This window comes from Amblyomma maculatum, chromosome 11 (genome assembly GCF_055883805.1).
Source record: "Amblyomma maculatum isolate TAMU_Amacu chromosome 11, ASM5588380v1, whole genome shotgun sequence".
In the NCBI taxonomy this organism is placed as follows: domain Eukaryota; kingdom Metazoa; phylum Arthropoda; class Arachnida; order Ixodida; family Ixodidae; genus Amblyomma; species Amblyomma maculatum.
In genome coordinates, this window is record NC_139354.1 from 76,509,562 (window position 1) to 76,523,405 (window position 13,844).

Here is a 13,844-nt window from a genome sequence, read left to right on the forward strand (position 1 = left end):
CCTCGGCAGCCGCGTTTCGATGGAGGTGAAACGAAGTGGCGCCCGTGTGCTGTGCGATGCCAACGCACGTTAAAGATCCCCAGGTGGCCAAAATTTCTCCGTAGCCCTCCACTACGCTCCTCTTTCTCTCCGTCCACTATCACTCCCACCTTCCTCCCTTCCCTTACGGCACGGTCAGGTGTCCACAGCTACAAGTGTGACAGATACTGCGCCTTTCCCTTCCTGGTTGTGTCCCACAGGGGCGCGCGATACACCGGCACTACAAGTCATGACGATTCGCTGAGAAGCCCTGTTGCGGAGTGCAGACTGTTCGGCAGCAACAAGCCGTCCGCCTGGGGACCGAGGCGTGAAGAGACAAAATCTTGTTAGGTCCCAGCCCCCATCTCCTAAGCCAGCGTGCCGTTGGTGGGCCTTCATTTAAGGTGGACAATAAAAGTTATCTATCCATCGATCCATGCATATACTAAGCTGACTTCGCCTGGTGTCCGAACTAGGCCTCCGTGCGGCGCCTCTCACTTGCCGCTTCCCCGAATGCCGCAACATACAGAGACGCTACCTTGCGTCGCGATCGTATTTATGCATGGCACCTCGACTCTGTCCGTTTTTGACGGGAGCCACGGACCAATTCGTCAAATCTCGCTAATTTCGCATACATCGGACGCAGCACGTTGCCCGAAACACATGCACACCACTTCAATCCCGGTAGGCCCATTTTTCGCCATTTTATAGCGGACTTTCACTCGCGCTCGGTGGCGCCACCACAAAGCGGCTGCGCCGGCGTCCGGCGGCGAGGAAGCCACTCTTCGCATCACCATAGCGAACGCCGTGCCTCAACGCGGCTACCACCCGGACGCCATGACCTGGTCGACGGTTCCTCAAGCCGGGGAACCCAATTCGGCACCATCCGAACAGCTCCAAGAGGAGGAGGAGGAGGAGGAGAAAACACTTATTTACGATTATATTATTTGGGAAAAGAGGTGCGTATGATTGTCGAGCTGAGTGGCAGACCTTATTCCGGGACGCCATTGGCTGCCGCCGTTATCCGAGCTCTCTGGACCAGGACACACTGGGCCTCCAGACCCGAGCTGGACAGAGCCGCCTCCCAGCCCTCCCTGGTTGGCTATTTTATAGCTTTTATTTTTGTGTTTTGCTGGCAGCCCCAAACCATGTGGTATAGGCCAGCATACTACCTGCAGAATGTGCACCTACCCGTGAATGTCGGGTCCATGTGCTTCAGTACGGCGGGATTTAGAAAACACCCGGTTTGGAGCCGTTAAGGTGGCACTCATCAGAACTGTCGAGACCTTTTGCAGGTCCCGGGAGTGCTCTCCTGCAGAGGAGTAAATAATTTGTAATATCCGCGTAAGGTATGAGCGGGAGTGGAATTGTTGCCTTTAGTAGAACCGGAGGATTGAGCGGAACCGCGGGAGAGGAAAGCTCGGGCAGCCGCGTGAGTGGTCTCGTTTCCGTCCACCGCCTGGTGACCGGGCACCCATATAACCTGTTTTTTACTGGTAGCCGAATATGAATTTTTGTATGTGCCAATAATATTCTGCGGGCGAGCGGCGCTATCCTACCCCGCACGTAATTTCGGCACGCCTGTTGCGAGTCCGATATTATGAAGGCTGCGTTGCATTAGGTGCCGGCCAGTGCAATCGCCACTTCCTCCACATTAGCGCGTCGTTTTTTTTTTACTGAGAGACCCTTCACTTGCCTTCTTTCGTGCGCAACAGAAATGGTGCAGATGCCAAACTCGCTGGGACCTGCTGCATCCACGTAATATGTGCCTGTCTTACTGCTAGTTATTTTGTATAAATTTTGCCCTGGCTTCACGCTTCCCCTGATTATGCTCCCAATTCATATGTCCACTCTGTTTTCTGTGGCGGGGAGAAGCCTTAGATTGAGGTCTCGGAGGACTTAACTGCGGGTGCTGGTCGCCGACAGCCTAGCAATTTGGCTTGTTTTGTGGGCCGCAATCAGCTCCCTTATTGTATTATGGATCCCAAGTTGGAGCAGGCGCTCCGTAAACGCTCTGGCCGGGAGTCCTGGAGCCTTTTTTACCGCCGCCCGAATCATCGCGTCGAGCGTGCCACGGTCGCTCTTCCTCAGCTTGAGGTAGGGAGTCACGTACACCACACGACTAACAACAAACGCCTGAACCAGGCGAATGGTTTCTTTTTCAAGAAGTCCACCGTCCTTGCCAGATATCCTGCCAATCATCATACTATGTTGTTCGCAGGTGGACTTTAACTCAAATCTCCTCCGTCTCGTTGAGAGTCGCTCTCAGAACCGGAAGGCCAAGATGACAGACGCCAAGTTGACATCTGGTAAGTCGACCTCACCTCAGCACGACCGCGTCTCGCACATGGCCAAGGTCCGCCAAACCAAGCCATCTTGGAGATCCAGGCCCCTCCACAAATTTCGCCTCGACGATTTTGTCGTGATCATCAAGCCCCGTGCCACTGTGGCCATCGGGACTGTCTTCCAATGTGGTGAGCTGGGCTTAGTCTTGCGTGCCTATTTCGGCGTACAGGTGGCATCCGAACTCAGCTTCGTCATTTCCCGCGAGCAAAATCTGTTCATTGCGGGCACCAAAAACGAATACGTGGCGGACCGTCTGCTTTGATTTTGTGATCAAATCAACTCAGGGAGATGTACCACTGCGAGGACATCTCAAGCAAATGGCGAAGAAATTTGAAAACAGCGTCATCACTGTGGCAAATCACGAGACAACCGAAACCCTGAAAGATGGCATCCAGTAAATAAATGACACCTTCTTGGAAATTCGCAAATTTAGAACCTCCAATAAGGCACACCTGACTTTTGCCGGAAAAGTGATGCCACGGACGGTGACCTACATCTCAGAAATTTTCCAAATGCAGCCCTACCTACGCACTATCCCAGCCTGCGGTGTGTGTGGCACCATGGGCCACAAGGCAGACACATGCCCAAATCCATTGCAAGATAATTTCGGCCTGTGTGGACTACAGGCTCCTTTCGTCGAGGAAGTGCGGGCCCCCCTCATAAGTGTAAGCTAAAATGTGCTGTTTGTGGTGGCGGCCATGCCGCAAACTCCAGACAATGCCGCCATGTACCGCCTCGACATCAAAATGACTGCCCAAAAGGGCGGCAAAACTGGCGCAACGCCAAGAAGCCACGTCAACAGGATCACGTCACCGGCGGTGACGCCACCAATTCCACGAAGCAAGCACTTTCAAGCGGGCGTGACATCAAAGGCGACCCAGCGCCACCACCGCCCCTACATGGCGGATCGGGGAAGCAAGCCCACTCCCAACTCAAGGTGAAATCGCTTCCTGGGAAAAGGCGGTCAAAAAAGGAAAACAAGTTAGTAGCTCGGGTAGGGTTGCCTCCTCCTCCCACTTCCCTTCTCCTCCCACTCGCTCAGCGGGCCGATGCCGAGCGTCATAACCTAGTAGCTTCTTTCCGGGTCCAAACCGAGATGCTACTTGCCAAACTTGAAGCCCTTGAAAATAACACTGCTCCTCCCCTCAAAGTGCCCCCCACGCACATGCAAGGGAGAGCGATGCGGCAAAGCCTGTGACCTCGGTCTCCTCAGTGGCCAGTCTTGAGGCCCGTTTTAACGCCCAATTCAAAACGCTTATCGTCACGGCAGTGGAGTGTATCCTTGCCAAAGTCATGGAGGCCCTTCCTACCATGATTGCTCAACATGTCACGAATCTCCCTCGCATGTTTCGCCGGGCCGCTCATCTTAAAACGTATCCTGCCAGCCCTTGATATTTTTTCGTCGAGAAATTGATATCGAAGATGATGAAGATGGCTGCTTCCTTCCCAGGAGCTAACGGGCATCTACCTTCCATTCTCTAACCCCCAAATCTGAAATTGGTGGGACAAACTCGGTGTAGGCGTTCCCCCTCATCTAAATTGGCCTCCTCTATAACTAACTCAATGGAATTGAGAGGGCTGCGGTCTCGCACTCAGCCGGCCGACCCTCGGCTTTTCCTCTCAACTTTCGAGCATATGCCCGCCGTGGTGGCCCTTCAGGAGCCAGAAAGAGGCGCCACCCTAACAAACTACATGACGTTTCCGCAGGACCCCTCGTCTTGCTTATGCGCTCATAAAAATTACACAGCAAATGTGGGCGTCTTGAACCTTCAACTTGACTATTCCCATGTAATGGTGACTTTCTTTCCTCTCCGCAAACAGGACCTACTACTGCACATTCTAAATGTCTACTAAACAGCCAAATAGCCATATTTATCGTTCTCGGACCTTTTCAGCTGCAGCTCGGGACCCCCTCTTGATTGTGGGCGATTTCAACGCCCTCAGTCGAGTCTGGAGATACTGCCGTGAAGAGAAATGGGGACGCAAGTTGGCAGAGCTTGCGTCTATGTTGGGCCTCACTCTTCGCACAGACTCCGTCCAACCAACACGTATAGGTAACTCCGTGACTCGGAATACGTGTCCGGATTTAACCTTTACCCGCAACATTCAGTACGCTGACTGGGTCAACACTGAGGAAACCCTCGGTAGCGACCACTGCATACTAAACGCGAAAATTCAGACCAGGCCATTAGCAAAGAGGACAACGCAGACTCGACTTTCAGACTGGTCCATATGTAGGAAAACTTACAAAGCAGAGACATCCATACTCGAGCAAGGCTACTAGTCATGGTCCGAACAATTGGTTTCTAGCCTTCGCGCCACTGAAATCAGAATTCAGCTATCCGAGGCAGTATCAGACGTTGATAACCACCTCCTCCACCTCTGGGAAGCGCGGCATTGCCTTGTCAGCTGATGGTGCCGACAAAATCATAGCCGTAAACTTAAGACTCGAATTTCCGAGCTCACCCCGCAGACGGCCGAGTATGCGGCCCAGCTCGCAAACGTCAACTGGGTGGAACGTTGCAACATGGCGGTGCGGCAGATGTCCATCAGGAGCACCTGATGGCTCTTCCGCGCTCTTATCCATCCAACGCACATACACACAAAATCTCAGCAACATCTACAACATGCCATACACAGCTTTCAGGGCCACACAACTCAGCTACCCCACAAGTGGCTGGACCAATACTTGTGCACTACGCAGGACCCCAATTGACCAGCGCACTCTTATGCAGGTAAGGAGAACGCCGAGCTGGACGAACCGTTCCAGCTCCGCGATTTGCGGGCGGCCCTGGCGAAAATGAAAAGGGGCATAGCCCCGGGTCGGGACAAAATTACAGTGAAATTACTAGCTAACATACCCGACCCGGCCTACCAGTTCTTATTGGATTACATTATTCAATTTGGATCGGGGATGTGCCACTCCCAATCGATTGGAAGATTGCTATGGTCACTTTCAATCCAAAAGCTGGCAAGGTCGTCAACACGCACCACCTTCATTCCATCTCTCTGACCTCGTGTGCGGGCAAACTAATTGAGGCGATGGTGCGTGACAGGTTGTCTGAGTTGATAGGAAATAAACACGTCTTCGCAGACTCCATGATCGGGTTTCGCCCGCACAGGTCCGCACAGAATGTTCTGCTACAACTTAATTGTTACATTCTTGACCCGATCAAATGCCCCTACAACGACAGGGTTGTATTCGCCTTAGACTTGAGTGTTACTCATGAGGTAATACTCATCTCTCAGAATCCGGCTGCGGACGCAACGCGTTCAGATACATTTGGCAATTTCTGACAGATCGCCAATCCTACATTAAAATCCAGGACACTGAACATGGCCAGTTTTATATGAAACCAGAGGAACACCACAGGGTGCAGTGCTTCCTCATCTCTTATTCAGTCTGGCTATTATGCACCTTCCGGCCCAAAGGGATGCTGTCGCTAGTGTGCAGCATGCGGTGTATGCTGATGACATAACCGTGTGGGCCACGCAAGGTTCCCTGGGAGATATTCAGGCCAACCTGCAGCACGCGACAACCATTATGGAGCGTTATGTTCGCCGCTGCGGCCTTCACTCAAAAACGTAAATTTTTACACACACACCCCTCACCAAAGTGTACGGTCAAAATTGAGCTGTTTGGAGACAGGACGGGTTGCCGCCTCCTTGCCCGGCTGCACATCCAGCGTACCGCCCTTAGGGAATAGCGTGTATGTCTCCCTTAGTGGAGATGCGACCTCCACGTACGCCCTCTTCCTAAAAACATGACACGTGAAGACCACAATGGCCGGCACCTGGCGCTGGTGGAAGCTGCGAGCCGCCATTATGTGTCGAAACCTGGCATTTATTACGTGGACGCCTCCGGCCCATACCATGGGCGATGGTACTCGGCTGCAGTGTTCCTCTAGTCCAAAACTGTTAACGGGCTTACATTTCTCGACCGCGACATAACTCATGCGGAGGAGGTCACCATTGCGCTAGCAGCTACCCACACTGATTCCAAAATAATTATCTCCGACTCGCGAGGGGCCTGTAAGAACATCGAGCAAGGCTGGGCGCCATACTTAGCTTACCAACTACTTCAAAAGTTATATCGGGGACCCCGCTCACCGGAAATAGTATGGGCTCCTGCTTATATGGGTCTCGAGGGGAATGATGCAGCCGGCGCCGCCGCCCGCGCGCTTTCTTTCCGGGCTTCTCATCTCGACCCCCTAGATCAGGATTTCGAATTCGAACCCGCGTATTCTTTAAAGACATTGTTTTATATTATCAGTCTTGCCATAGCTTTTACCCTCGCGCGAGTAAAGGTCTAATAAAGACGGAGGTTCTGCTTATCTCCTGCAGCAACCGCCCATATCAAATTTGTTGCTATCACGTCGCGAAACCGAAACAGTGATAGGACTGCAGCTAGTAATCACTTCTGTTTATCTTCGCAAGAAGGCAGCGCCCTAAATTTTAAGCACTTCTTATAAGGTCTAGGAGGTGGCAGCACCTCCCAGTGAGCATGCATCGTCATTAGGGCGCGAAATTCAAACGGAGGATTGAAACCGTACCGGTAAGGCAAAAACCTTGCGGGACGGAAAACCGCCGCCGCACATGCACGGCAAAACCCTCAAAGGGTGAATATACAGGACTGCGTAAGAACCTCAACACCGGAGACATCTTTCTGCTTTAGCCGTGTCTGCGTTTATTCTGGAGTAGCAACAAAAGACAGCGCTGATATAAGAGCATTTGCGAAAGTAGCATTTTTTATTGTTTCCCGACAGCATTATATCTCCTGTAAAACGGGAAGTCAGTCCCCATGTGTGCAGCACCAATGCGCGGACAAATTTCTATCATGTAAATGTTTGACGTCTGATGTGCAGAGTCGCAACTGCAGAACAGACTAATTTCCTTGACAAAAGATAAATGTGAGACGAGAACCAAATTGGGCCCTCTCCATTGCTAAATGCTCTGTTCAAACGCTTTATTCGGCTACAATGCTTCCTAATATAACCCATGACCTGGCATTTAATGCTTCCGTTTGGTTAATAATATATTACTTACTTGATTCACTAATACATCTGGTGGAACACAGCATAACCTGCAATATTTCGAGCGGAGTCTCCATACACAAAGAAGCTCAGCTCTATTTCCACTTTATATGGGTGTTTACCAAGTAGAAGGGACATAAATCAGGGTGGCTGCTCCTGGCCCTACGGGGCTGAGACTGTCCGGTGACTGCCGCTTGCGGCAGGGGCATGCCTGCCACCGAATTTTTAGCTGTTGTAGGCCGTCATTGCACCCGCTAATGTTTCGGTGGTGGAAGACGGCTGTTGCGACGCGCGTCTTTCTCTCTCTCTTCTTTTCTTTCTTCTTTATTTTCTCCTCTGACCGCACGAAGCAGCGGGGTTGGCTCAGCTACAGAGCCAGTAGCAGGCCCGCGAATTTTCCTTTCCTTCTTCCTTCAGTCGCAACAACAAGACAAACTTTTGCGCATGTTACTGTATTTGGTTCTTTGTAACTGCTGACAATGGAAGTCTATTACTTCTGACAGAATTGATCAAGTACTAATCCTAACATGTATTAAAAAAGAGGGGGCAATTAACTGCTACATTTGGCAGTAAATTGTGGAAAAAAGAAACAAGCTGTGCAGCGCAAATTTGTGTGCGGCATTTAGCAATGCATCACAATAAATTATTAAAAGTTCAAGACGGTGTACAACGCAGCAATAAAATTAGTAACGAAATGTTCCATCCTCAATTTTTCTTCATCGACCAAAACTAACTCCCAAAATATTTCTATTAACAGCGAAATTTGCGCACTAAACACCCAAAAGTGCGTCATGCCTAGGGCTAATGAAGCGTACTAATCAAAACGAAATAACAATTACAAATTACAATCTACGAATAATATGTTATCACATCGAAACTACACACCATCCTGGTCAAATTAGAGTACGATTATCTTATTTGTTCTTTGAGAAGTAAATATAAGGAATCCAGCTCCGGACCTCTACACGGCATGAGGCGATGCACTGATGGAGCAAACAATGGAGAAGAAGCGATTCCGAGTTCTGCATTAAGAGGAACAGCCATTCAGGTTGCACATCAGTGTGAAAATACGGTTCCCTTCAAAAAGCCATTATTACACTTAATATGTATTTTAGTAGAGACAGCGGATTAAACAAACTCGTTGATGCCGCTTGCTTAAAGCGAGGGCATATAAGTTTGCCATGTGGGCTTTACAGCTGTAAATGAAATCAATATATTAGGAGTTATAGAGTAACTAGTTAACGAAGAAAGGGCATAGGGAGTAGCATAACGCATCTTAATGAGGAGTGAGCGTGTGAGAACCAGGATTTCCATGACGAGCCGCTGATGGCAGGTACTAATGTCGTCTCGCCATATGTTTCAATGCAGAGCTCAATCGTCCCCAGCTGGTGGCAGGTTCCATGTATTTATGACTAAACAAAACAAAAACGCCACCAACACACCATATAAAAGGAAATACATCGCCATATGCCGCAGAACGCTCGTTGTTTGGCGTACTCCGGAAACGCAGTCGACGCGCTTGTCCTTGTCCGCCGCACATGCTTTTGTCCCTAAGGCTACATGGCATTTTGGCCTGATTCTGGCCTCTGAAATTACAAAAACATTTACTAAATCACAAAGTCGAATGAGGCGATGTACGCTTTTCATGAGGCACGCAGCTGGTTTCAAATTTGTCTGTTTGGGGTTTAACATCACATAGTGGCTCCCGCTATATATAGTATGCCGTAGTGGAGGGCTTCGGTTAATTTGACCACCCAGGTTCTTTAACGGGCTCTTACATACGTCGCACAGCTCTTTTCTCATGACGAACTCGACGCTCTTCCTGTTGTATGTAGGCGTTCCTATTCAACAGGGTTAGATGGAATAACATGCGGGGCGCTGTTCCACGTTGACCACGACGGGCGAGAAGAGCTTCACAAACATTACAACCACCCTTGTCTCGACGGTGTTGTTCCTAACGAATGGAAATCTCCGCTCGGCATCACATCGTACAGGCTTTGCGTACAATTTGGGGATTTGGGCATTTGCGTGGAAATTGTCATGGAGGGAATAATTTATACGCCTCTCGAGTGGTACCTCAAGCACTATAAAATAAATCTCAATGCAGTGGCCGGTTTTTGGCGAGGTAGCTTCTTCTATTGAAAATGTTGTTGATTTGGTCTTGACATTTCAACAAGAGAACTGAATGAAACGCCTGTTCGTGGTACTTGTTCTTGATGTAAAATGTGTGTGCTACAATGTGGGCCATCAAGCCATCCTTGATGCGCTGGAAACTGTGATCTTCGGGGGTCGGATACTTGCATGAAAAGACAGATATCTGACCAGAAAGAAGCTTTGTTATTCAGCGCTAGGATGGACCGACAGCTGCGTGTTAGACTTACCGTGGCGTCCCCCGGGGCAGTATCCTCAGCCCTACTTTGTTTTATCTGGCACCCATCCTCCTCCCAGATAACCTCCCTAATAACGTGTAGATTTCTATTTACGCTGATGACACCTGTCTGCTCAAGTGTGCGCCAGACTTCAGCGAACAGCAATGATTACTTATGTTCAGGAGCAAGGTCTGAGCGTTTCAATAGAAAAGTGTGCTTGCGCGGACGTTTCTGCCTACATATTGATATCCAAAGGCACTCACATCATTTCTTGCTGCAAATTCCATTGTTTCTTGGTGATACTGAAAGACTTAAATCTATCATGAATCCAAATTTCCCCTATTCAAAACAAGTGCTAATTTCTATTGTTCACTTACTGCTATTTCTTGGCAAAAACGTGCGGCTAGTCGGTCTAGTTCATGCTGGTTTTACAGAGCACTATTTTTTGGATTCTTGCTGCACAGTACAGCAGTATTTTCGACAAAGTGCACAGTAAATTGCGTGCCCTTCAGACTGTCCAGGATCAAATTCTTAGTAAATGCCTGGGTCTTCCTCAAGCGCACCAACAATCGGGGCCATTTTACTCGCTAAATACCACCCGCTTTCGACGGATTTTACCCTACACGTATTGCGCATGTACATGCGTCATGTTTCAAGACTTCCACAGAATTATCTTGTGCTTGCGCGTCTGCAGAGACCGAATTCTGCATTTGCGAAGGTCATAAAAACGCAGAAATACTTAATTCCTGAACAGCTCGCCCCTGCAGCATGACCTGCCTCTCCACTGTCCTGACTGCAGCTCCCATTTGCGCCTTGAAGAAGCAGGTGTGCGATGCAAAAGTGAGAGCCACCGGCTCCTCGCGCAGCGCCCGAGGTCGTTTATCCGAGAGATTTGATATTCGAGTTTGTCTTAAGAGAAGTAGAGCTTCCGTTATAAAGATTAAAAATAAGACGGTGTATTAAAGTGCACTTCGAACTCTTTACAGTGGAAAGACGTCATCTGCACGCATCGCATTCGGACTGACCCAAAAACATCCTTTACATCTCTATCGTGTGGAACTCTTGTCATCCGGTAACTTACTATAGAGATGCAAGCATACGTGCTCGATAATACAGGCCCATCTAGCAAGGTGGCGGTCAAGTACATGGTGATCGGCACTATCAACGTTACGGCAGGTCCTTAAGGCTGCTGGACGCTTTCAGGTCTTATACTGGGGTTTTGTCCCTAGCGGAGCAAGAGAATTTAGGCGTCTACTCTAGGGCGACCTGGAGAGAAAAGGTAACGTCTCGCGAGCATTCAACTGCTATCCCTCAACCTTCAGTAATGCAGCAGCCTCAGGAGTTACCAAGCTTCGAAAGATTTCCAAGCCATAAACCGGAACACTGATTGAGAAAAATGAATGCTTAGTCCACTACATCAAGCAGGCGGATAACTCGCAGTGCGCCACTTGTTTTTAGACCGAAAGCTCCACCACTTCAAGTACAGACCCGGGGACCACTTTGACATCCCTGGATCACCTTTAAGCTCAGCCGAGGTTAAACCAGAATCTAGAGCGCCTAGCCACAAGTCTGGCTTAGTATAGCGCGCTATGTTTAACTATTGCATGAGTACATGATTTCCTAACTGCTCTTCATTGCGTATCATAAATAACTACAGCTGTTAGTAACTGTGATTAAGAATTGTACTTTAAGGTACGTGATCAAGTTATATTTCTTTGAAAATCTTATGTCAAGTATAATTGCATTGGACTAATTGTAGGTCGCAAATGTTGTAATAGATTACCTCCGATTAAAGTTGAATTTTAGGCTACAGCATCGTCATATATCATTGCGGTGCTTACGTGGGGTATAAGTGTGCGGAACAAATTGCAGGTCTTAATCATATCCATAAATAGTTCATTGTGATTAAAAATAGTGCTCTACACTATGGTACCAAGCAATGTTTCGGATAGCTCATGCCCAGCATGACTGCACTCGAATAAGTTTACTTCCTTATTAATAATGATTAATTAGTTCATTGTGACGAAATATGATCTTAATTATACAATCTCACTACACTAATTGCAGCTTAATTTATTATCGTTAAATAGTTTCGAGTCATTCAACATTCCACTTTATGCTATAATGTCGTGTTTTGTCTTTGATTGGAAATAATTTACTTCATCAGAAAAAGCAAAATTCAGATGATGTATGCTTGGTGGCTATCTGTCCATGGCTAACAGCAGTTTAATTGAGTATAATTCAAAAATATATGGTGTTTGTCTACCGCTTTATCTTGGGTGCAACCAGGGAGTTAATTGTTTTTCTGTAAAGTGTAGCTCATACTTAGCTCCAAACCCGAGAGGCGATAAAAACGACTCAAGCGGATCAACACCAATGTCTTGCAAAGTTTAACTACCATGCTCCCAAAGACGCCCAAAGAAACAAGCTGAAAGTGGAGCCAGAAAACTCGAGCCCGGCTTCCAGACGAGAGCATCCGCGTTTATAACGACATTTGATGCTGTTCAAGTGGGTTAATATTGTTACGGACGAGGAAGAAGCGGGAAGTGGCGCGGGCAGGAGCGCTCGCGCTAGGCCCTCCGGCTTTAATTAAAATCGTTTCACAGTCATCTCGCATTTTTCCTTCCTTCATTGGCTTGCTGCCTAGTAGCACTTTGATTAGAGGTTCGGGCATCGTCCCTCTTCAAACTGGCCCAGGGCTTCGGCGCCCTGTGTCTAGTTGTGCCGCACGACACAGGGCTCTTGGGAGGCATGCCTGGCGGTTTTCCAGTTTGCCGGACATGACGCGACATCGCTTTTCCAACAACCAGTCTCTCGCCCCAAGCATAATTCACGAAGAAGAAAAAATGTAGGCAGATGACCCCATCAACCCAAAAATGTGGCCACACGACGAAACCCTTGATGAGAAACCTAACAAGATGGCCCCACTTACCAAGATGATGACCAGAAGCCCCACCAACCCATGACACCGCCGCACATCAGGACATCACCTCTGCACATGCCACGCTGTGTGTTGTTGTGCCAGGCCGGCTGAAGCCCTCGGGCATTTGGGCCGGCCAAGCTTCACCGCCTCACCGGGCTGTGTGACGCCACCGTGTCGCGGGATGGACTTTGTTCTTCTCCCCCTGCGTTTGCGGTTTCGGGAGGAACGCGACCTCGGCAGTGCGGAGAGAAGGAACCAGCGTGGCTGCTCCAGAGTGCGCAGGCCTGGATGCGCGGCCGACTATCGGACGCTTGTTGCCATCGGCTTCAAGATGAGTCCCGGGACCTGCGGCCCCATTCCTGCGACCTTGAGACCTGCAGCTGCATCTGGACCGCCTGCTGCCTGACAGTGATATGTGACTGTGTGGGCGGGGCCAGACGAGAGGAAGATGCGAGGGTGTTTTCGGACGAACGTTTGCGAAGCGACGAGAGATTGCTCGAGAAGCTCTCAACGGAGGCAGGCTGCCGTCCTGCTCTCCGAGTTCTTTGTCTATACTGTACATAGCTCTATAAAGCTCTTTTCCTTTGTTCCTTCCGTCTCCTATCGCCAACTTGACTGCGGTTCCCCAACCCGACACCACGCTACCCGTGATTCACGATAGTGCACCTCTGAGCCTCAGCCATCGTATTTTTGCAACATGTGGCTGGATCATTGTACCGGCAAGCCATTATCTTCTATCCCTTCTGTCTTCACTTGCCTAGCCAGGTTCATGGTATTGTATTGCATCAATTCATGTTGTCGTTCTTCCTTCTCGAAGATCGGGACGATCTCTAGGTGCCCCCAGGCAATGTACGGACTAGTTAGAAGCGGGAAGAGGCGCGAACAGGAACGATCGTGCTAGGCCCGCGTGCTTTCGTTAAACTCGTCCCATAGTCGTCGGTCATATCCTCTCTTGTTTCCTTTGCTGCTCGTAAAAATATCAATATGTTCAAAGAGAAACAAAAATTGTTTTCTCATGAGGATACCCGAAGAGCAATTCGCCAAACTATTATCCGAAGGACCCACGATGCAGAATGAATTCGACATGCGATCCCGGAGTACGGGCGCCCCCTCCTATGAGCTGCATTCGTGAACAGCCCAGTTTACCGGTTCCCC

The 13,844-nt window shown here is 49.3% G+C and overlaps 1 protein-coding gene across 1 annotated transcript in view; it reads left to right on the top strand.

Moving 5' to 3' along the window:
• The first annotated feature begins 2,302 nt into the window (after nt 1-2,302).
• The window catches only part of LOC146174203 (uncharacterized), a 32,717-nt gene continuing 21,175 nt past the window's right edge, over nt 2,303-13,844 (top strand). Inside the window, exons 1-2 of the mRNA XM_084585351.1 lie at nt 2,303-2,615; nt 12,913-13,205. Of these exons, the coding sequence (XP_084441477.1) occupies nt 2,303-2,615; nt 12,913-13,205 (606 nt within the window). The remainder of the gene's footprint in view (nt 2,616-12,912; nt 13,206-13,844) is intronic.